General features: G+C 45.4%; 1 protein-coding gene and 2 long non-coding RNA genes across 4 annotated transcripts; 2 read left to right on the top strand and 1 right to left on the bottom strand.

The window, feature by feature from the left end:
• LOC110505988 (calcineurin B homologous protein 1) lies at positions 1 to 13,219 on the top strand. Of its 2 annotated transcripts, XM_021585458.3 has the most exons (7): positions 1 to 370; positions 1,103 to 1,175; positions 2,721 to 2,801; positions 3,809 to 3,936; positions 4,183 to 4,244; positions 6,856 to 6,978; positions 8,313 to 13,219. In XM_021585458.3, the coding sequence occupies exons 1-7, from the start codon at positions 304 to 306 to the stop codon at positions 8,364 to 8,366; spliced, it is 588 nt and encodes a 195-aa protein (XP_021441133.1). In that variant the 5' UTR covers positions 1 to 303; the 3' UTR covers positions 8,367 to 13,219. The 2 variants fall into 2 exon arrangements, with proteins under 2 accessions (XP_021441133.1, XP_090077511.1); XM_090221385.1 differs by lacking the exons at positions 6,856 to 6,978; positions 8,313 to 13,219 and adding an exon at positions 6,296 to 6,455.
• On the bottom strand, positions 6,591 to 16,186 carry LOC149972160 (uncharacterized). Its single transcript, XR_016492074.1, has 2 exons — positions 16,061 to 16,186; positions 6,591 to 7,086 (listed from the first exon to the last, which is right to left on the bottom strand). It is a non-coding gene; the product is annotated as an uncharacterized LOC149972160 (long non-coding RNA).
• On the top strand, positions 15,371 to 22,327 carry LOC110505989 (uncharacterized). The gene is made up of 3 exons (XR_002470920.3): positions 15,371 to 15,779; positions 18,287 to 18,346; positions 19,983 to 22,327. It is a non-coding gene; the product is annotated as an uncharacterized LOC110505989 (long non-coding RNA).
• The last annotated feature ends 1,670 nt before the right edge of the window (positions 22,328 to 23,997 follow it).

Genomic DNA, 23,997 nt, shown 5'->3' on the forward strand with positions numbered 1-23,997 from the left:
GTGTCATATACCACCGCCCACCGGTGAGCTATACCGCCGCCCACCGGTGAGCTATACCACCGCCCACCGGGAGAAACGCTGTCTACAGAGTGTCCCGACTAGTGGTTTTCAGTGTTGAAAACACAACACCAAGTGGACATCTATCCGGTCAGCTGTTTTGAGAGTCAAACTCGGAATCATTTAAAAAAAAAGATCACAAGGATATTATCATCAACAACAGTAGGATTCAACGTAAAACCACAGATAGACACGTTCTTGTACCCAGCTTTTAGTTAGTTAGCACGAATCAGCAAGCTCATTACAATGGGATCCAGAGCGTCAACGTTACTGAGAGAGGAGGAGATTGAAGAAATTAAAAAAGAGACCGGCTGTAAGTCAAATGGGCCACTTTTACCAATGCCTGTTAACTAGCTGGTCAACGCAGTGCTAACTAACTCGCTAGATAGCATTATTGTCTCTACTGTAGTCTGTAGTCAACTAGCAGTTAGATGACAAACTCGCACTCTAGAGTAACCTGGTTAACTGTATCTTTTTTTTAGCTAGTTGGATTAGTGTTTGTACATTACACCAGTACTAGTTAGTGTGTTGTGGTGAGGTGTTATGTGTTTCTCTTGTCCCTTGAAATGAGCTGATCTGTGGACTGAACAGAGACATGTCGTTATTATAGTGTGACTTAACACTGTTCTCTATCTGGTGCCTGGTCTGTACTAAACCCCATACATATGCGTTATTCCAGGAGATCACAGCGAAGAAACAAACTAACGTTAGCTGCTTTAAATTATGAACACATTTTGGTTGATAAACATTTTAAAAAAGAGACAAACTATACATTTCCTTCTCGGTTACATTATTTTAGTTGTTGTTGTACTTTAGCAGGCGCTTTTATCCAGTGTGACTTAGTTCGTGCACCCATCTAGGTGAGACAACCACACGTAGTAAGGACGTTTTTTTTTCCTCAAAAGTAGCGTTTAGTAAACTCGGTGCTATTAGTACGCTACATTATTGTACTCATTTGTGTTTAAAAGGTTGTAGTATGTTGAGACGTGAGGCATTTAGAAAAAACATAGTCCCAACAATCTTGTCACTTTGTGTTTCTCTGCAGTTTCCCACAGCCAGATCACTCGGCTCTACAGTCGCTTTACCAGTTTGGACAAAGGAGAGAACGGCACGCTCAGGTACAGTACCATCCAACAGCAACACTGGCATATACACATATACTGACGTGTGTGTGTGAAATGCTTTGTGAAACACTCAGTAACTACTGAAATAACCAGAAGGTGGATATGAGATGTCTGCAAGACATTGGTTCATGATTACCCTTCCTGCCAACATTTGCTTCCCCTGTAACATCATCGGAGCCAACTGAGTAATATGCAGGGAAACTGTCTGCCAACCAGTGAATATCGCTGAGAGGCAAGTGACCATTTCCCCTACTTGAAAGTGGCAATGCAAGTATATTCTGAGCCCGTGTGGTTTTGAAAATTGCGTGCACATTTTTGAAGTTTGTAGACTCCGTTCTGTGCGCACACAATTCCGTTGGACAAAAGGCTCTTGGCTCATATCCTGACGACACCGCCCGCATCACGTGCGCGAGCATTCCAAAATACATTTATGCACAATGGTTTGGGTTCCGTGTCGGGCCTAACCTACAGTGGTGTATTTTACCACTGGGTAAGAAGTCTAGAACCATATATATATTTTTCTGTCCTGGGTGTCGGTCTAGTCTGACAACACTGTTTGCAATATCAACAGCAGCAGTTGCTTGAGTCTGTGTGACTGGACCTCACTGCGTAGACATCTCCTCCCGTCAGATCTAGTGCAGGCCTGACAGCAAGCGTTAGACTAGATAGACCGTGTTGACTGTTCTCAATGTTCCCTCCCTCTCGGACCTTCAGAGGAAAAATGGTCACCTTTTAAATCACAGCACTCCTCTCTCTCTCTCAGCCACACATTTTACTCCCATTTTCACCAGTGTCTTTGAAATGTTACTATTAAGCTGGGGTGTGGGTCCGTTTCAGGTCACTACATGACTGTAAACACTTGAATGTAGGCACACTACTTGCCTGTTTACACATAGCCAGTTCTGTGTCCTCTCTCACCGAAGCATCCAGTCTGCATTATGGTATACAGTGGGCCTGGCTAAAGCCAGTGTGGTGAATCCAAGGTGACTTGGGTCTTAATCATTCATCAGTTGACACAACACTACAGCCACGTCCGCTCCCCTGAGCTGAATACCTCACCCGCAGACACACACACACCACCTTGGCCACGTCCGCTCCCCTGAGCTGAATACCTCACCCGCAGACACACACACACCACCTTGGCCACGTCCGCTCCCCTGAGCTGAATACCTCACCCGCAGACACACACACACCACCTTGGCCACGTCCGCTCCCCTGAGCTGAATACCTCACCCGCAGACACACACACACCACCTTGGCCACGTCTGCTCACCCAAGCAGACTCTCAATGCCGATTTGACTGTTCAAGACGCAGCGAGTCAACATTTGGAATCAAAGCATACGGCCAAATGAACATTTGGATCATTGTTAAATCATCACACTATTCCGTGTCCTGTCAGGGATATCTGCCTGTTTATCAGGTAGTGTTGATGTGGGGACTAATTCTTCGCCTCCGAGACCTTTTATAGATCAACATTCCATTTTGTTGTCACGGTGTTCATCTTAACTGTCCTCACACCGTCTGTCTGGTTTGTGCAGTCGGGAGGATTTCCAACGGATACCAGAGTTGGCCATCAATCCTCTGGGAGACAGAATCATCAATGCCTTCTTTCCTGAGGGGTGAGTCGTCTCTGTGCCCTTCACTGTTTTCCTCAAGGTTGCACATAGCCGGGAGTCACTCATTACAACAACACCAACAACAACCATTTTTAGTAATACATTAAACATATGTTAAACATTTATTTTGTTGGAACAGGGTTACAAATGAATGGTTTGTGTGTATTTGACAACTATTTAAAAGTTTAAGAGAAAACGGCACATTTTAAAGCTAGTTTCTGTGTTCACATGGTGGTTCTGGATCTTTGAAATGGACATGAAAGTTCTGTGTTTTATTGACAACATCACTTAGATCGGCTTCTATCATTACATTCCCAACACGACCAGTGTGTAGGCGACTTCAATTTAGCTGTGGCTTACAGTGGTTACTGATCCTCTGGAGTCTAGAGCTAGTCTGGTTCACTGCAGTTCCACTGCAGATTGTAGCATTATAGCCTGGTCCTAGATCTATTTTGTGCTGTCTTGACCACTTGTATGGTTATTTTCACCATAGAATTTAGTAAGAAGGCACAAATGGATCTTGAACCAGGCTAGAGCATGACTGGAGAACAGCTGTCCAATCGGGACAGGGGTCTGTTGTCTGCAGTGTGGACGTGTACCATTACACTGTAATTGACTTAGCTGTCAGTGGCATCACACCGACATGGTTTTGTGTGTTTGTTCAAGGCGCTTCTCAACGAATGACCCACGTCTGTCTGTCAGGTTAGACTGAGACGTGCGTGCCAGAATGAACGGCCTGGTAGAAGAGGGTCGCATTGGTCTGAGGTGTAGTGACCTCGAGTCTTAACTTAGTGAAGGACTGTTTTACTGTATGGCTAGGAAGCAAATTATACAGTTTAAGCTTTCACTACCGTACCCTAGAAATGATGCTCAGTCTTTTATGTAGGCCTCGGTTATAGCCTACCGATTTGAGTGGTGGTTGACTGGAGTAATTGTTATTTGACTGTGATGCTGGATTATTTATTGATGGGCGTAAGTAACTGTTACTTTCACCCCACTTGGTCGGACAGGGAAGACCAGGTGAACTTCAGGGGCTTCATGAGGACTCTGGCTCACTTCCGTCCCATAGAAGACAACGAGAAGAACAAGGACCCCACTGCCTCTGAGCCGCTCAACAGCAGGAGCAATAAACTGCTCTGTGAGTCAGAGGCTAGGCCCTAGCCTGGTCACAGGTGTGTTTTGTACTGTCTTGTCAACTTGTCAACAAGACGGCACAAACAGTCTGGGCACATCTAGCTTGGATCCCAGAACACTTGACTATTTCTCTATCACCTTCTTCCACTATTCTTTATTTAAAAAGAGCTTGACTTTATTTTGATGATGGATGTTAAAATGCTTTTTGAAATGATGACTTAACATTTAAATTCTTCCATCTCTTCTCCAGTTGCTTTCAGGCTGTACGACCTGGACAGAGATGATAAGATCTCCCGTGACGAGCTGCTACAGGTCAGGATGGGGTCAGGGTTCAAATTACACACTCTTGGGGGCTGCCCAACATTTTTATTTATATTTTTTTAAAGTCTGATGTTTTTAGGCGGTAAGTCTCAAGACTTTAACAGCGTATTGTCATCGGAGAATCGGGGCGTTACTGTTGTGGAGTATGTATCAGGAGAATAAATACATAGATCTACACTAGAGCTGAAGAACAAGCTCCAAGGGAGAGAGACTCCCTTTTTCTGCCTTTGCTGAAAACAGAGAGACCTTTGTCTTAGATTTGTTATGCAAGTCATGTTGTAATCTGAGCCTACTGGAGTAAATATAGACACTGCCAAGGAAGAAAGGGCTCTTTTAGTGATCAGAATATTTTATTACTGAACTTGTAGAACATTTCACTTCAAAGGAAGGGGAAGTTGCCATGTACTGAGACAATTGTGTAACTTTCCAACCCCAGCTAAATGTTTTGGGCTACTTTTTGTGCAACCCTCCTCTTCTGCAATCTCTCCTTGTATTGGCTGGGTAGTGTCCACTGATGTACGACCTGTGTGTCTAGGTAGGTAGTGCCCGATGATGTACGACCTGTGTGTCTAGGTGGGCCGTGCCCAATGATGTATGACCTGTGTGTCTAGGTGGGCAGTGCCCAATGATGTACGACCTGTGTGTCTAGGTGGGCCGTGCCCAATGATGTACGACCTGTGTGTCTAGGTGGGCAGTGCCCAATGATGTATGACCTGTGTGTCTAGGTGGGCCGTGCCCAATGATGTACGACCTGTGTGTCTAGGTGGGCAGTGCCCAATGATGTACGACCTGTGTGTCTAGGTGGGCAGTGCCCAATGATGTACGACCTGTGTGTCTAGGTGGGCCGTGCCCAATGATGTACGACCTGTGTGTCTAGGTAGGTAGTGCCCAATGATGTACGACCTGTGTGTCTAGGTGGGCAGTGCCCAATGATGTACGACCTGTGTGTCTAGGTGGGCAGTGCCCAATGATGTACGACCTGTGTGTCTAGGTGGGCAGTGCCCAATGATGTACGACCTGTGTGTCTAGGTGGGCAGTGCCCAATGATGTACGACCTGTGTGTCTAGGTGGGCAGTGCCCAATGATGTACGACCTGTGTGTCTAGGTGGGCAGTGCCCAATGATGTACGACCTGTGTGTCTAGGTGGGCAGTGCCCAATGATGTACGACCTGTGTGTCTAGGTAGGTAGTGCCCGATGATGTACGACCTGTGTGTCTAGGTGGGCAGTACCCAATGATGTACGACCTGTGTGTCTAGGTGGGCCGTGCCCAATGATGTACGACCTGTGTGTCTAGGTGGGCAGTGCCCGATGATGTACGACCTGTGTGTCTAGGTGGGCCGTGCCCAATGATGTACGACCTGTGTGTCTAGGTGGGCAGTGCCCGATGATGTACGACCTGGGTGTCTAGGTGGGCAGTGCCCGATGATGTACGACCTGGGTGTCTAGGTGGGCAGTGCCCGATGATGTACGACCTGGGTGTCTAGGTGGGCAGTGCCCAATGATGTACGACCTGTGTGTCTAGGTGGGCAGTGCCCAATGATGTACGACCTGTGTGTCTAGGTGGGCAGTGCCCGATGATGTACGACCTGGGTGTCTAGGTGGGCAGTGCCCAATGATGTACGACCTGTGTGTCTAGGTGGGCAGTGCCCGATGATGTACGACCTGGGTGTCTAGGTGGGCAGTGCCCAATGAAACCTGTTTGTCGGACTACAATCACTGTAATTTCGAGGTTCAGTGACTCCGGAGAAGCTGATTTCTTGTTTTGAAAACAAAATGGCTGCCTAACATTCTTTATATCATGCACCTGCCTTGAGTGCTTACACACCCCCCCCCCCCCCCCCCCCCACATGAACACTGGAATTTCAAGCCTGAATTATTACCAGAAAAGTTTTTTTTTTTTTTTTTTTGTATTGTTTTTTTTCACTTATATTCATTATTTATGTATACTACATTTAGGTCATCTTGTACTTAACATCTCTGGTGTTAAGACTTAGAGAACTGTACATTTTAGACCCTAGGGAACTTTGTCAACATATTTCAGGTTCTTAGAATGATGGTTGCTGTGAACATGTTTATTCCAGGTTCTTAGAATGATGGTTGCTGTGAACATGTTTATTCCAGGTTCTTAGAATGATGGTTGCTGTGAACATGTTTATTCCAGGTTCTTAGAATGATGGTTGCTGTGAACATGTTTATTCCAGGTTCTTAGAATGATGGTTGCTGTGAACATGTTTATTCCAGGTTCTTAGAATGATGGTTGCTGTGAACATGTTTATTCCAGGTTCTTAGAATGATGGTTGCTGTGAACATGTTTATTCCAGGTTCTTAGAATGATGGTTGCTGTGAACATGTTTATTCCAGGTTCTTAGAATGATGGTTGCTGTGAACATGTTTATTCCAGGTTCTTAGAATGATGGTTGCTGTGAACATGTTTATTCCAGGTTCTTAGAATGATGGTTGCTGTGAACATGTTTATTCCAGGTTCTTAGAATGATGGTTGCTGTGAACATGTTTATTCCAGGTTCTTAGAATGATGGTTGCTGTGAACATGTTTATTCCAGGTTCTTAGAATGATGGTTGCTGTGAACATGTTTATTCCAGGTTCTTAGAATGATGGTTGGTGTGAACATCTCTGACGAGCAGCTGGGCAGCATCGCTGATAGGACCATCCAGGAGGCCGACCAGAATGGAGACAACTCCATTTCCTTTAATGAGTTCATCAAGGTTGGAAACTTTTATATTTTGTATATTTGGAAACATGAACTATTACCTAACCTAGAATCAGTGTGAATTATACCGTGGCGTTCAGGGCCGTTATCAGCACACGACCTCCTGTGTAACAAAGAGTGAAGATGCAATTAGCAACAACAAAAATAATCTATATATATATATATATATGCGGTGTATAATTTATTTGACATGAACACACCTAGTCAGGATGCTTTCATCTTTGTTTTTGTCAAACAAATCAAAATCAAATATTTTTATTTATTTTTTAAAGTAGGCTACCAGCACACGTTTGTCCACCTCAAAATAATTCCAGCCACCGAACGAACACGTCACTTGATGAATGGAAAGGGACATCTGTTACAAAACAACCGAGTGTAATGACATTCAGAGATTGCCATGGGGTCTTTACCTGTACAAAAGAATACACAGTGTTGGTGCCATGTTTCATGAGCTGGGGGGGGGGGGGGAGACTGACTTTTTTCAGACACACAAAAAAGCTTTTATCTCAAATGTTGTTCACCAGTGTGTTTACATCCCTGTTTGTGAGCATTTCTCCTTTGCCAAGAAAATCCATCCACCCTGACAGGTGTGGCATATCAAGAAGCTGATTTAAACGGCATGATCATTACACAGGTGCACCTTGTGCTGGGGACTAAAAGGCCCCTTTTGTGCAAATTTGTCACAACACAAATGCCACCGACGTCTCACGTTTTGAGGGAGTGTGCAATTTGCATGCTGACTGCAGGAATGTTCACCAAGAGCTGTTGCCAGACAATGTAATGTTCATTTCTCTACCAAAAGCCGCCAGGGAAACCTGAAAAGGGGCTTCGATACGGGACTCTCCAGGGATGACTAGTGTAGCCACACAGATTATTATTATTTATCCATGATCGAGGGCTAGGGATGTTTGTTTAATTAGGAATATGTTTTTATATTTACCACTAGCAGTACAAATTGCATTTTAATCCAAGTTTGACTTTGTTGCATTTAGTGGGACCCATGTCTCATTCAGGGGAGACCCCGGGCCCCCTCTAATTCACAGTCTGCCTGAAATGTACATTATGTTGTCAGTTCTACAGTACTGACTGTGTTGCGTTGAGTCCCCTGTTGGTATTTAGAGAAGGTGTGTTTGTTAGTTAACCTGAGGTAATGTAGTATAATGTTAATGTTTGTGAGTTAAACTGAGGTAATGTAGTATAATGTTAATGTTTGTGAGTTAACCTGAGGTAATGTAGTATAATGTTAATCACTGCAGGTGTTGATGGTCTTGTTAGACCGAGGTAATGTCTCATCTTGTGCTTAATGGCCCGTGTTGTTGTCGTCCTCAGGTACTGGAGAAGGTGGACGTGGAACAGAAGATGAGCATCCGCTTCCTGCACTGAGACACTAATGGGCTTCCTGACAGGACTGTCTCTGATTGGACCCCATTCTGACAGGACTGTTTCCGATTGGCTGGACCCTCCACCTTCACAATGCCCGTTGGACCAAGACCCAAGCTATGTCCCAAATGGCACCCTATTCCCTATGTAGTGCACTACTTTTGACCAGTGCCCACAGGGCTCTGTTATGTAGTGCACTCATTTTGTTTAGGTCCCAAGTCAAAAGTAGTGCACTACATGGCAAATAGGATGCCGTTTTGGACGTAGCCTCACACCCATCTCAACACTATGCACTCGCTCTCTCTGACCCCTCCTCCAGTACTATTCTCTCTCTGACCCCTCCTCCAGGACTATGCTCTCTCTCTGACCCCTCCTCCAGGACTATGCTCTCTCTGACTCCTCCTCCAGGACTATGCTCTCTCTCTGACTCCTCCTCCAGGACTATGCGCTCTCTCTGACTCCTCCTCCAGGACTATGCGCTCTCTCTGACTCCTCCTCCAGGACTATGCTCTCTCTCTGACTCCTCCTCCAGGACTATGCTCTCTCTCTGACTCCTCCTCCAGGACTATGCTCTCTCTGACACCTCCTCCAGGACTATGCTCTCTCTCTGACCCCTCCTCCAGTACTATTCTCTCTCTGACCCCTCCTCCAGTACTATTATCTCTCTCTGTCTCTCTCTGCCTCTCTGTCTCTGTGTGTGTGTGTCCCCTCCTCCAGTACTATTGTCTCTCTGACCAAGGATTTGGTAGAACAGATAACGTTGTAGTTTTTTAAAATTATTTCTGCTCTGTAAACTAAAGGGAATACATGCGTGCCTTGGGATGTTTTATGTTGACTCTTACCACGTCTCTGAGAGATGGAACCTTATTTATTGTTTAGACCGGTCAAGGTTGAACTAGATCTCAATGTTTATTACCGAGGCTCTCTGACCCCTCCTTCAGGACTATGCTCTCTCTCTGACCCCTCCTCCAGTACTATGCTCTCTCTCTGACCCCCCCTCCAGTACTATGCTCTCTCTCTGACCCCTCCTCCAGTACTATGCTCTCTCTCTGACCCCTCCTCCAGTACTATGCTCTCTCTCTGACTCCTCCTCCAGGACTACGCTCTCTCTCTGACTCCTCCTCCAGTACTATGCTCTCTCTCTGACCCCTCCTCCAGGACTACGCTCTCTCTCTGACTCCTCCTCCAGTACTATGCTCTCTCTCTGACTCCTCCTCCAGTACTATGCTCTCTCTCTGACCCCTCCTCCAGGACTACGCTCTCTCTCTGACTCCTCCAGTACTATGCTCTCTCTCTGACTCCTCCTCCAGTACTATGCTCTCTCTCTGACTCCTCCTCCAGTACTATGCTCTCTCTCTGACTCCTCCTCCAGTACTACGCTCTCTCTCTGACTCCTCCTCCAGTACTATGCTCTCTCTCTGACTCCTCCTCCAGTACTATGCTCTCTCTCTGACCCCTCCTCCAGGACTACGCTCTCTCTCTGACTCCTCCTCTAGTACTATGCTCTCTCTCTGACTCCTCCTCCAGTACTATGCTCTCTCTCTGACTCCTCCTCCAGTACTACGCTCTCTCTCTGACTCCTCCTCCAGGACTACGCTCTCTCTCTGACTCCTCCTCTAGTACTATGCTCTCTCTCTGACTCCTCCTCTAGTACTATGCTCTCTCTCTGACTCCTCCTCTAGTACTATGCTCTCTCTCTGACTCCTCCTCCAGTACTATGCTCTCTCTCTGACCCCTCCTCCAGGACTACGCTCTCTCTGACTCCTCCAGTACTATGCTCTCTCTCTGACTCCTCCTCCAGTACTATGCTCTCTCTCTCTCCTCCTCCAGTACTACGCTCTCTCTCTGACTCCTCCTCCAGTACTATGCTCTCTCTCTGACTCCTCCTCCAGTACTATGCTCTCTCTCTGACCCCTCCTCCAGGACTACGCTCTCTCTCTGACTCCTCCTCCAGTACTATGCTCTCTCTCTGACTCCTCCTCCAGTACTATGCTCTCTCTCTGACTCCTCCTCCAGTACTATGCTCTCTCTCTGACTCCTCCAGTACTATGCTCTCTCTCTGACCCCTCCTCCAGTACTACGCTCTCTCTCTGACTCCTCCTCCAGTACTATGCTCTCTCTCTGACCCCTCCTCCAGTACTACGCTCTCTCTCTCTGACTCCTCCTCCAGTACTATGCTCTCTCTCTGACTCCTCCTCCAGTACTACGCTCTCTCTCTGACTCCTCCTCCAGTACTATGCTCTCTCTCTGACTCCTTCTCCAGTACTATGCTCTCTCTCTGACCCCTCCTCCAGGACTACGCTCTCTCTCTGACTCCTCCTCTAGTACTATGCTCTCTCTCTGACTCCTCCTCCAGTACTATGCTCTCTCTCTGACTCCTCCTCCAGTACTATGCTCTCTCTCTGACCCCTCCTCCAGGACTACGCTCTCTCTCTGACTCCTCCTCTAGTACTATGCTCTCTCTCTGACTCCTCCTCTAGTACTATGCTCTCTCTCTGACTCCTCCTCTAGTACTATGCTCTCTCTCTGACTCCTCCTCCAGTACTATGCTCTCTCTCTGACCCCTCCTCCAGGACTACGCTCTCTCTCTGACTCCTCCAGTACTATGCTCTCTCTCTGACTCCTCCTCCAGTACTATGCTCTCTCTCTGACTCCTCCTCCAGTACTACGCTCTCTCTCTGACTCCTCCTCCAGTACTATGCTCTCTCTCTGACTCCTCCTCCAGTACTATGCTCTCTCTCTGACCCCTCCTCCAGGACTACGCTCTCTCTCTGACTCCTCCTCCAGTACTATGCTCTCTCTCTGACTCCTCCTCCAGTACTATGCTCTCTCTCTGACTCCTCCTCCAGTACTATGCTCTCTCTCTGACTCCTCCAGTACTATGCTCTCTCTCTGACCCCTCCTCCAGTACTACGCTCTCTCTCTGACTCCTCCTCCAGTACTATGCTCTCTCTCTGACCCCTCCTCCAGTACTACGCTCTCTCTCTCTGACTCCTCCTCCAGTACTATGCTCTCTCTCTGACTCCTCCTCCAGTACTATGCTCTCTGTGTTATAACACCTTCATGACATAAGACATATAAAACATGTTTAAAACATGTTTAAAGACGTGTAAAAGACATGTTTGGTGTCGTTCCATGTAAAGTATTTTAGCCGTTCCATGTTCCATGTCGTTCCATGTAAAGTATAGCTTTATTGTGATGTTAGCCAGGGCAGAAAAGGCCAAATCTATCCTCTTTATTTAAGCTAACGTTTTATATATAAAAGTGTTTCTGCTTGCTTTGTTAGTGTGAACATGCAGATGTAAAAGATATGTCCATTTCTCTCTACGTTTCTCTCTAAGGTGCGATGTGTTATTGCTAACGAGGAATGATGTGCCTTCGTTTCTCACTGAGCAACGACTTGTTTCCCAAACTCAGTCCTCTAGCTGGGTCTAATGACCTGCCTCAGACAGTCCTAATCCTAGCTGGTCTAATGACCTGCCTCAGACAGTCCTGATCCTAGCTGGTCTAATGACCTGCCTCAGACAGTCCTGACCCTAGCCGGTCTAATGACCTGCCTCAGACAGTCCTGATCCTAGCTGGGTCTCATGACCTGCCTCAGACAGTCCTAATCCTAGCTGGGTCTCATGACCTGCCTCAGACAGTCCTGATCCTAGCTGGGTCTCATGACCTGCCTCAGACAGTCCTGATCCTAGCTGGTCTAATGACCTGCCTCAGACAGTCCTGATCCTAGCTGGGTCTCATGACCTGCCTCAGACAGTCCTGATCCTAGCTGGGTCTCATGACCTGCCTCAGACAGTCCTGATCCTAGCTGGGTCTCATGACCTGCCTCAGACAGTCCTGATCCTAGCTGGGTCTCATGACCTGCCTCAGACAGTCCTGACCCTAGCTGGGTCTCATGACCTGCCTCAGACAGTCCTGATCCTAGCTGGGTCTCATGACCTGCCTCAGACAGTCCTGACCCTAGCCGGTCTAATGACTCTCTAGTCTAGTGTAACACAAACCTCCATGATCAAAAGAAGATTTCAGTCATTGTGAATCAACCAAGAGCGACATTGTAATATATTTAAGATCCAAACTGTTCCATGTTTTTATTGTTGATTTATCATCAGGTTAGACGGGTACTTTTTGATGGGGGAAGTGAAAAAGCATTCTAATTTATGTATTTGAACCAGAAATGCCAAATGTATGACAGTACCAGCGTTCATTTGTGATTGTGTACACGGGATGTTTGGTCAAGTTTGAGCATGTTTATAATATACCTGGCGTAATAGTGGAATGACAGTGTTGAGCCTTTTAAAAAAAAAAAAAAAGTTTTGGTACACCAGCTTCAAAAAACTATATTGTTTTGTTATTTAAGAGATATTTCTCAGCGATTTCTAGACGGTATAATGATTCCCTACGCTATTCAGTGCTTGTTTTTGCACAAAACTAAAGTTGAGCGAACAGTATAGAATATTAGCAACCAGGAAAAGAGAAGGATTTCTATTAGATGACAGCCGGAGTCTGAACAGAACAACGGATGCCGCTCCGGCGGGAGAAATCAATAGGCCAATATCCACCATTGTTGTGATTGGCTGTGATAAGTAACACTGGTGAAACGCTCCTATTAGCGCCAGCTATATTATGGACATATTCTGAAAATACTACATTCCTGTGTAGCACTTTTTAGGTTCACCAGATCCTTGGATGCTGGACGTAGAGATTATTTATCATCAATTAGTTATATTAATCAACGTGACCAATCAAGCATAACTCAAATGTACGATATATTTATAAAATAAGTTATCCTGTGAAATGTTAGACTTGTAACAAATTATTTGATTGAAATAAAACAGGTGCCATGCTTGCTCAAAGTTACATTTTTTTGTCTTGTTACAAATCCAATTGTATTTTATTGGTCACATACACTTAGACGGCCTAATAATATTTATCCATGTACGCTGTTCGTCTTTTTAGTTTACGTTGCTCCGAGCAAGGTCTGGGATGTCCAAGACTGGCTATATAGATTGCCAGCTTGTAGTCCTAAAACCCAGCATTAAGTTACCTCAGGTTTGTTCAGCCATCCCTATAGGTAAAAGAATAGGTTTTTAGAATTAATGCCCGGAAATAAGGTCAGAGGTTAACACGGGCTTAGGCGATCTTGTACGTTTTGTTCTGAGATGGCAGCAGTCAGTTAACATGACATTTATGAATTATGAAGCCTTTATATGTGCTTTGTTTTATTACGTTCTTCAAAATTCACAAAGTGACGTTAGCTGATAAAGATTCTCATAGGCTTAAGACATCTGATGCGTTCTGATCTGTGTTTACCACAGATATTATTGTCGGTGTTTATACAAAAAAACACGCCATTCATTTTCCTCATGGGCTTTGTCCAGCAAACCACGGCGGAGTTAATGTATACAAAAAGACGGCATTAACGTCACAAAAACATCCCATGTTTCATGAACTAAAAAAATAAATGATCCCAGAAATGTTCGTTAAGCACAAAAAAAGCTTTTTTTCTCTCATTTTGTGTACGAATCTGTTGACATCCCTGTTAGTATTTCTCCTTTGCCAAGATAATCCATCCACTTGACAGGTGTTGCATAGCAAAAAGCTGATTAAACAGCATGATCAGTGCACAGGTGCACGCAATTAGCTTGCTGACTGCAGGAATGTCCATCAGATAATTGAATGTTTATTTCTCTACCATTTTAGGGAATTTGGCCTCACAACCGCAGACCACGTGTAACCACGCCAGCCCAGAACCTCCACATCCGGGCTTCTTCACTTGCGGGCTCGTCTGAGACCAGCCAACCGAACAGGTGGTGGAACTGTGGCTCTGCATAAACTCAGAGAAGCTCATCTGTGTCCTCGTCGTCCTCACCTCACCGCAGTTCAGTGTCGTAACTGACGACAGTGGGCATATGCTCACCTTCAATGGCCACTGGCATGCTGAAGAAGTGTGTTCTTCACGGATGAATCCCAGTTTCAACTGTACCGGGCAGATGGCTGACAGCTTGTGTGGGCGAGCGGTTTGCTGATGATGTTGTGAACAGAGTGCCCCATGGTGGCGGTGGGGTTACGGTATGGGGCAGGAATAAGTCACGGACAACGAACACAATTGCATTTTATCGATGGCAATTTGAATGCACAGAGATACAGTGATGAGATCCTGAGGCCCATTATCGTGCCATTCATCCACCGCCATCACCTCATGTTTCAGCATGATAATGCACGGCCCCATGTCGCAAGGATCTGTACACAATTCCTGGAAGATGAAAATGGCCCAGTTCTTCCCTGGCCTGCATACTCACCAGACATGTCACCCATTGAGCATGTTTGGGATGCTCTGGATTTACGTGTATAACAGTGTGTTCCAGTTCCTGCCAATATCCAGCAACTTCACACAGCCATTGAAGAGGAGTGGGACAACATTCCACAGGCCACAATCAACAGCCTGATCAACTCTATGAGAAGGAGATGTCGCGCTGTATGAGGAAAACGGTGGTCACTTCTGATCCACGCCACTACCTTTTTGTTTTAAGGTATCTGTGACCAATAGATGCATATCTGTATTCCCAGTCATGTGAAATCCACAGATTTGGGCTTAATTAATTAATTTCAAATTGACAAATGTACTTATATGAACTGTAACTTAAATTGTTGCATTTAGATTTTTATTCCGTGTATTTCTCCTTTTTACATTATTTGTAATGGGAGGAAAACTGAGGGGCGGGGTTTAGGATTTGAGTGTCAGTTTTTTCCCGGCATCTTCGTAGAAAGCTATGCCAGAGATATTAGAGCAAGGATGAGATTGGAGGAGATTGTTAACGATCTATTTCACTTGCGTTGTGCAACGTAGACATGTTTTCCACGCCAATAAAAGCCTTTGAATTGAATTTATAGGAAGTCCATTGGGCAATGAATGATTGAAATATAACGGGCAGACTGTCGACCAATCGCGTTCACGTTATCCCGCTGCCCCGCGGTTGTTAAACTACTCGTCACGCAAATCCCTTCTCAAAGTCAAGGTATTAGTCGAAAAACGTGCCTATTTTCCTCGTAATGTCACCATTCTAGAGCTATACAATATTACAAACAGCAAGACTAATTATCTCACATCTTGGAAAATATTTTGTGATGTACTTCTTGTTGACTAAATTTCTGTTAATGTTATGTTTTTGAGCTTTGAAGAAGAGTCCTTGAAGGAGACAGCTCCTCTGTCCCAGAATGCACCGCGCAGCTCAGTGGAGTTTCCCCATCTCCTCAAAATTATCTCTGGCGATGGGAGAGTTTTTTAAAAATGGCGTCGAACGGTGGAGACCGTTGTGCTTGCAAAAAAATCCACGGGACTCGTACAACGACCGACGGACAACACCCGGGACATTAGCGTTTACTGATGATTTGTGGCGGCTTGGATGTCTTTCAGTGAGTACTTTTAATGAGTAATGTAGTATTTTAAACGTAGCTATAGGTGGTTGGATGATCGGTGTTTGCGAGATGGGCACTCAGCCCTTTGTTTAACTGTGAACTGTATAGACGCGGCATATCTAGCAGCGAACTAAACTATTCAATTGAAATGAAGGACTGTTTCTGATTAACTTCACCAGACGGCTTTGTGCAATTCAGCGCCGACTACATCGATTCGTCCAAGGTCAATACTTTATTTATTTTTTTTTTTAAATGTAAATTACCGTATTAACTTGTACCTGTTTGTCCTCTGTAGTTGCGTGCCTTTTGTTGGCTGAAATCCACCGCCCAATAAACGGTAATGAAATACCATATAACCACCGACTGACCTACGTGCATAAAGATGGCAGAATTCATATGACGTCATTGTTTTAGGGCTCTCCACTGACTCAATTCCTGGAAGCTGAATAGACGCGGCTAAACAATGTAACTATGGTACGTTTACATTTTTCAAAGTGCAAATAAATCAGCACGATTTACACTTACCAAACAATCCAAACACAACAATTTAAAATATTTTTTTACTGAGTTTCAGTTCATATATTTGGAAATCAGTCAATTGAAATTGATTTATTAGGCCCTAATCTATGGATTTCACATGACTGGGAATACAGATATGCATCTGTTAATCACAGATGCCTTAAAAAGATAGGGGTGTGGATCAGAAAACCAGTCAGTATCTGGTGTGAACACCATTAGTTGATCAGGCTGTTGATTGTGGCCTGTGGAATGTTGTCCCACTCCTCTTCAATGGCTGTGTGAAGTTGCTGGATATTGGTGGGAACTGGAACACACTGTTATACATGTCAATCCAGAGCATCCCAAACATGCTCAATGGGTGACATGTCTGGTGAGTATGCAGGCCCTGGAAGAACTGGGACATTTTCAGCTTCCAGGGATTGCCTACAGATCCTTGTGACATGGGGCCTTGCATTATCATGCTGAAACATGAGGTGATGGCGGTGGATGAATGGCACGATAATGGGCCTCAGGATCTCTTCACGGTATCTCTGTGCATTCAAATTGACATTGATAAAATGGAATTGTGTTTGTTTTCCGTGACTTAGGCCTGCCCATACCATAACCCCACCACCACCATGGGGCACTCTGTTCACAACATTGACATCAGCAAACTGCTGGCCCACATGACTCCATACACGGTCTGCCATCTGTCCGGTACAGTTGAAACGGGATTCATCCGTGAAGCCCACACTTCTCCAGCATTCCAATGGCCGTCGAAGGTGAAGATTTGCCCACTGAAGTCGGTTATGACGCCGAACTGCAGTCAGGTCAATGATCACACAGACTGTTTCTGTAGACATTCTTCGGTTGTGCAAACCCACAGTTTCATCAGCTGTCCGGGTGGCTGGTCTCAGACGATCCCGCAGGTGAAGAAGCCGGATGTGGAGGTCCTGGGCTGGCGTGGTTACACGTGGTCTGCGGTTGTGAGGCCGGTTGGACGTACTGCCAAATTGTCTAAAACAACGTTTGTGGAGCGGCTTATGGCTGAGAAATGAACATTAAATTCTCTGGCAACAGCTCTGGTGGACATTCCTGTAGTCAGCATGACAATTGCACGCTATCTCAAAATGATCATGTCTCAAGTTTAAACAGGCCTTTTATTGTCCCCAGCACATGGTGCACCTGTGTAATTGATCATGCTTTTTAACCGGCTTCTTGATATGCCACACCTGTCAGGTGGATGGATTATCTTGGCGTAGGAGAAATGCTCACTAACAGGGATGTAAACAAATCTGTGTCTATGTACAATTTCTGTGCTCTTTTATTTCAGTTCATGAAACACTTTACATGTTGCGTTTTTATATTTTTGTTCAGTATACTTTTTGTTTTTCAAATTGCCAGCGTCCTTGAAGCTAGAATTGGGATCACGTATGCTCTGCTAATGACCTTACAAAAAAACCAGTAAAGGAGAGTCATGTACAGAATGAGGAATTTGTGGTAAGTGCCTGACGGCCGCCATCTTTGACCTCTCACATTTTAGAGCAACTGCATTGAGCAAACAGTCAGTGGTTGTATTTGATTAACATGTATTGAAATGGTATGGATATCTGCAAACAAATGCATGCAACTACAGAGGACAAACAAAGGTAAAAGGTGGGCGTTTTTCATAATTATTGACCTTGGGCGAAACGATTTAGTCAGAGCTAAATTCCTCACGAGACTCGTCTCGGTGCCACTCCGTTGGTGAAGTCCATCAAACTACCTTCACCGTGGAGTTTAGTTCGCTACTAGCTAGCAACTCAACATCTGTAGCAATAACTATTGGTTTCCGTTGTATCCCTGATTTACTATGGGCATGTCACGGGTTTCTATATTTATGTTTCATAATAGATCATTTGGATGACATTTGTGAAAGGTTGTTTATGCAATTATATAGCTAGCTAATTTCCTAGCTATATTTTTTAAAATTGGGTATTGTTTGTTCATCCAGTCTTTCTCTCCAGCTTCTAGACAAGATCTTCTCTGACAGTGCAACATCTGAACGTGTACATCATTGGACAAAGGTCAGTCCTTTTAAACCATAATGATATGTAGCTAGTCATAATGATATGTAGTTAGCCATCATAATGATATGTAGCTAGTCATAATGATATGTTGTTAGCCATCATAATGATATGTTGTTAGCCATCATAATGATATGTAGTTAGCCATCATAATGATATGTAGTTAGCCATCATAATGATATGTAGCTAGTCATAATGATATGTAGCTAGTCATAATGATATGTAGTTAGCCATCATAATGATATGTAGTTAGCCATCATAATGATATGTAGTTAGCCATCATAATGATATGTAGTTAGCCATCATAATGATATGTAGTTAGCCATCATAATGATATGTAGCTAGCCATCATAATGATATGTAGCTAGCCATCATAATGATATGTAGCTAGTCATCATAATGATATGTAGCTAGCCATCATAATGATATGTAGTTAGCCATCATAATGATATGTAGTTAGCCATCATAATGATATGTAGTTAGCCATCATAATGGTATGTGGCCAGCCATCATAATGGTATGTGGCCAGCCATCATAATGGTATGTGGCCAGCCATCATAATGGTATGTGGCCAGCCATCCTAATGGTATGTGGCCAGCCATCCTAATGGTATGTGGCCAGCCATCCTAATGGTATGTGGCCAGCCATCCTAATGGTATGTGGCCAGCCATCCTAATGGTATGTGGCCAGCCATCCTAATGGTATGTGGCCAGCCATCCTAATGGTATGTGGCCAGCCATCCTAATGGTATGTGGCCAGCCATCCTAATGGTATGTGGCCAGCCATCCTAATGGTATGTGGCCAGCCATCCTAATGGTATGTGGCCAGCCATCCTAATGGTATGTGGCCAGCCATCCTAATGGTATGTGGCCAGCCATCCTAATGGTATGTGGCCAGCCATCCTAATGGTATGTGGCCAGCCATCCTAATGGTATGTGGCCAGCCATCCTAATGGTATGTGGCCAGCCATCCTAATGGTATGTGGCCAGCCATCCTAATGGTATGTGGCCAGCCATCCTAATGGTATGTGGCCAGCCATCCTAATGGTATGTGGCCAGCCATCATAATGGTATGTGGCTAGTCATCCTAATGGTATGTGGCCAGCCATCCTAATGGTATGTGGCCAGCCATCCTAATGGTATGTGGCCAGCCATCATAATGGTATGTGGCCAGCCATCATAATGGTATGTGGCCAGCCATCATAATGGTATGTGGCTAGTCATCATAATGGTATGTGGCTAGCCATCATAATGGTATGTGGCTAGCCATCATAATGGTATGTGGCTAGCCATCATAATGGTATGTGGCTAGCCATCATAATGGTATGTGGCTAGCCATCATAATGGTATGTGGCTAGCCATCATAATGGTATGTGGCTAGCCATCATAAGCCATCTTAATGATATGTAGCTAGCCATCATAATGATATGTAGCTAGCCATCATAATATGTAGCGAGCCATCTTAATGATATGTAGCTAGCCATCTTAATGATATGTAGCTAGCCATCATAATATGTAGCGAGCCATCTTAATGATATGTAGCTAGCCATCATAATATGTAGCTAGCCGTCATAATATGTAGCTAGCTTTGTGCTTTTTCATTGCACTATTCTCACATTTCTCAATTCCCAAAACAGATGCAAACTAAATGAGTGCCAGACTGCCAGGTGTGGGGGAACTGTCCTGTGGACCACAGGCCTCCCATGCCAGACGTGGGGGAACTGTCCTGTGGACCACAGGCCTCCCATGCCAGACTGCCAGGTGTGGGGGAACTGTCCTGTGGACCACAGGCCTCCCATGCCAGACTGCCAGGTGTGGGGGCACTGTCCTGCGGACAACAGGTCTCCCATGCCAGACTGCCAGGTGTCGGGGAACTGTCCTGCGGACAACAGGTCTCCCATGCCAGACTGCCAGGTGTCGGGGAACTGTCCGTGTGAGACAAGTCTGGATTTAGGCCACCATCACCCAACTGTCAAGCTCCACAGCTGTTGAAACCAGAGATGGATCAAAGTCTTGTCATCATCAATGGATCAAGATATCAACCTCTGCCACTCTTCACTAAAGAAAGGACCGCTCCGGGGATGTGTGGGTTACAGGAGAGACTGGCTACCACACATACAGCCCCAGGCCGGGTCCGTCTCCTCTCTCCTCACCTAGCTGTCCGTCTCCTCTCTCCTCACCTAGCTGTCCGTCTCCTCTCTCCTCACCTAGCTGTCCGTCTCCTCTCTCCTCACCTAGCTGTCCGTCTCCTCTCTCCTCACCTAGCTGTCCGTCTCCTCTCTCCTCACCTAGCTGTCCGTCTCCTCTCTCCTCACCTAGCTGTCCGTCTCCTCTCTCCTCACCTAGCTGTCCGTCTCCTCTCTCCTCACCTAGCTGTCCGTCTCCTCTCTCCTCACCTAGCTGTCCGTCTCCTCTCTCCTCACCTAGCTGTCCGTCTCCTCTCTCCTCACCTAGCTGTCCGTCTCCTCTCTCCTCACCTAGCTGTCCGTCTCCTCTCTCCTCACCTAGCTGTCCGTCTCCTCTCTCCTCACCTAGCTGTCCGTCTCCTCTCTCCTCACCTAGCTGTCCGTCTCCTCTCTCCTCACCTAGCTGTCCGTCTCCTCTCTCCTCACCTAGCTGTCCGTCTCCTCTCTCCTCACCTAGCTGTCCGTCTCCTCTCTCCTCACCTAGCTGTCCGTCTCCTCTCTCCTCACCTAGCTGTCCGTCTCCTCTCTCCTCACCTAGCTGTCCGTCTCCTCTCTCCTCACCTAGCTGTCCGTCTCCTCTCTCCTCACCTAGCTGTCCGTCTCCTCTCTCCTCACCTAGCTGTCCGTCTCCTCTCTCCTCACCTAGCTGTCCGTCTCCTCTCCTTATAGCCAATAATGATGATAACTGTAGATCAGTTGATAACTGTATCTACAAAGTGTCTCAAAGTAGGAGGGCTGATCTAGCATCAGTTTGACTTTTCAGTTTGATCATAATGAATCATAATGTATAGACAGATCCTAGATCAGATTGAATCAGATTGTATAGACAGGTCCTAGATCAGCATTCTTACTCTCCACCACTCCTTGTAGTTGGAACCCATTTCTTTCATAACTTGGGGGTCAAACAGGAATTGTGTAGTCTTACCGCCCAATTTGACCTCTACTCTTCTGTTGTCTGAACCGAGGCAATTCACCATTTTTTTTTTTTATAATCAATTTATCTAGGTATAGATCTAGATGTACTGGGATCAGTGGTTTGTTGTTTTTCCTGAATGCCCTTATCCCCAACCTTTTACAGATGTAGTTCAACTTTCAGTAGACATTGTAGCAAGGATCTGGTGTAGACCCCTGTAATCTCGCAGGCCAGACATTACAGCCACGCAGTAAAGTTTGATCTTTCAAGTATTATGCAATATTCTGAGACACTCATCTGGCTCTGTGAGATTAGATTAGCAGCCACGTGATTGGCTGAAAAAGCTGGAAATATCTCTCTACCTCATTGACATGTTTGGCACCATGACAGTTGGTGCTTTTCGACACGATGAAAACGCCGTAGAGGCCAACATAACACTAGTCCCGGGTCCTACAGAGGGAGGTTAATGAATTACATGCCTTCCTTTAGACTACGCGTCATAAAACCTACTGTACCAAAATTCGCAGGACACAATTCATACTTCGCCGCCGCCCCCCATTTTCCCAGAATGATTTCGATAACCTTATCAACAGGTTGTATGAATGGTATGGTATGGAATGGTATGAACCAAATGAGGGTAGATGTAGTTAGTTAGGGCCAGTCACTTTGTGCTGTGCCCCAGATATCCTTTAAAAAAACATTTCTGACCTGTTTTGGTTGTAACACGTGTGATCCACCTTCCTTCCGGGATCTGTGCAATATGCTATCTCATAACCTGTCTTGTTTTTATCTAATATTGTAATATTGTATGAACAAGTGACAAGTTGTTTTGAAAACAACAAAATCACCAACGTCTTCCATTAAATAAATATTGTACTCTTCATATGCATTAGCTTTATATAAGAGGGATTGTGGTGCCCGATATTATAACCAGCCACGCATGAAAAGTAGCTAGTGATGCTTGCTTACTAAAAGAGAATTGTAGAGAAATCGATTTCTAAAAAAACAGACGGGACAAGTTCGGCTACTAAGTGGGAGATTCGAATTGAAAATGTATAAACATCTATTCTAAACTGTTTTCTATAGAATGAACACTTAAAGAATCAGACATGAAGCGTGTTAGTCAGTGACCAATAAAATAAATGGGTAATATCAGTATTCTGTAATATACCCGTAGAATGATACCTCAGTCTGGAATGCAAATTGTTTTTGGTCAGAATATATTTAGTAAAAAAAAAAAAAAGCAAGCCATAATGTATTTGATTAGACATTTTTTAGAAGCAATAACAATTATGCATGATTTGTGTGTTATCTGTTTTTTAAAGGAATTTTTAGGTTATTATTAGCTATAATCAACCTTTTTGTTTAGAGGGAAGAGTATTTAGAATATAGTATGTTCTAAGGAAGAACCACTCAGCTGGACATAAAATACCACACAGAAACAAAGGGTGGTCTAGTGGTTAGAGTGTAGAGGCGGCAGGGTAGCCTAGTGGTTAGAGTGTAGGGGCGGCAGGAGTGTAGGGGCGGCAGGAGTGTAGGGGCGGCAGGGTGGCCTAGTGGTTAGAGTGTAGGGGCGGCAGGGTGGCCTAGTGGTTAGAGAGTAGGGGCAGCAGGGTGGCCTAGTGGTTAGAGTGGAGGGGCGGCAGGGTGGCCTAGTGGTTAGAGTGTAGGGGCGGCAGGGTGGCCTAGTGGTTAGAGAGTAGGGGCAGCAGGGTGGCCTAGTGGTTAGAGTGTAGGGGCGGCAGGGTGGCCTAGTGGTTAGAGTGTAGGGGCGGCAGGAGTGTAGGGGCGGCAGGGTGGCCTAGTGGTTAGAGTGTAGGGGCGGCAGGGTGGCCTAGTGGTTAGAGAGTAGGGGCAGCAGGGTGGCCTAGTGGTTAGAGTGTAGGGGCGGCAGGGTGGCCTAGTGGTTAGAGTGTAGAGGCGGCAGGGTAGCCTAGTGGTTAGAGTGTAGGGGCGGCAGGGTAGCCTAGTGGTTAGAGTGTAGAGGCGGCAGGGTAACCTAGTGGTTAGAGTGTAGAGGCGGCAGGGTAACCTAGTGGTTAGAACATTGGACTAGTAACCAAAAGGTTGCAAGATCAAATCCCCCAAGCTGACAAGGTAACAATCTGTCGTTCTGCCCCTGAACAAGGCAGTTAACCCACTGTTCCCCTGAACAAGGCAGTTTAACCCGCTGTTCCCCAGTAGGCCGTCATTGAAAATAATCTTAACTGACTTGCCTAGTTAAATAAAATAAAAACTGAAAGGCTGCATTTTGGATTGGCAAAAACAGGTGTGTATTCTTGGGGAAACTCTATTCAGGCTTGTGTCCTAAACTACATTTTTTTTGGGGGGGGGGGGGGGGGGGGATCTGGTCAAAAGTAGTGCACTTTTATACAGAATGGGGTCCATTTGGGACAGCATCAGATTCATGCGTTCTGTAAGAACCATTGATTTTTAGGTTGCCTATTTTAATGCGCCTCGTTTTTTCCACCATTGTCCAGATCAAACTATCATGTATACATGTCTATTATGCATCTTTCCTAATAACTGAAAGCAATAGATGCCTCAAGGAGA

This window comes from Oncorhynchus mykiss, chromosome 25, assembly GCF_057628025.1.
Source record: "Oncorhynchus mykiss isolate SJ-2025 chromosome 25, ASM5762802v1, whole genome shotgun sequence".
In the NCBI taxonomy this organism is placed as follows: Eukaryota; Metazoa; Chordata; class Actinopteri; order Salmoniformes; family Salmonidae; genus Oncorhynchus; species Oncorhynchus mykiss.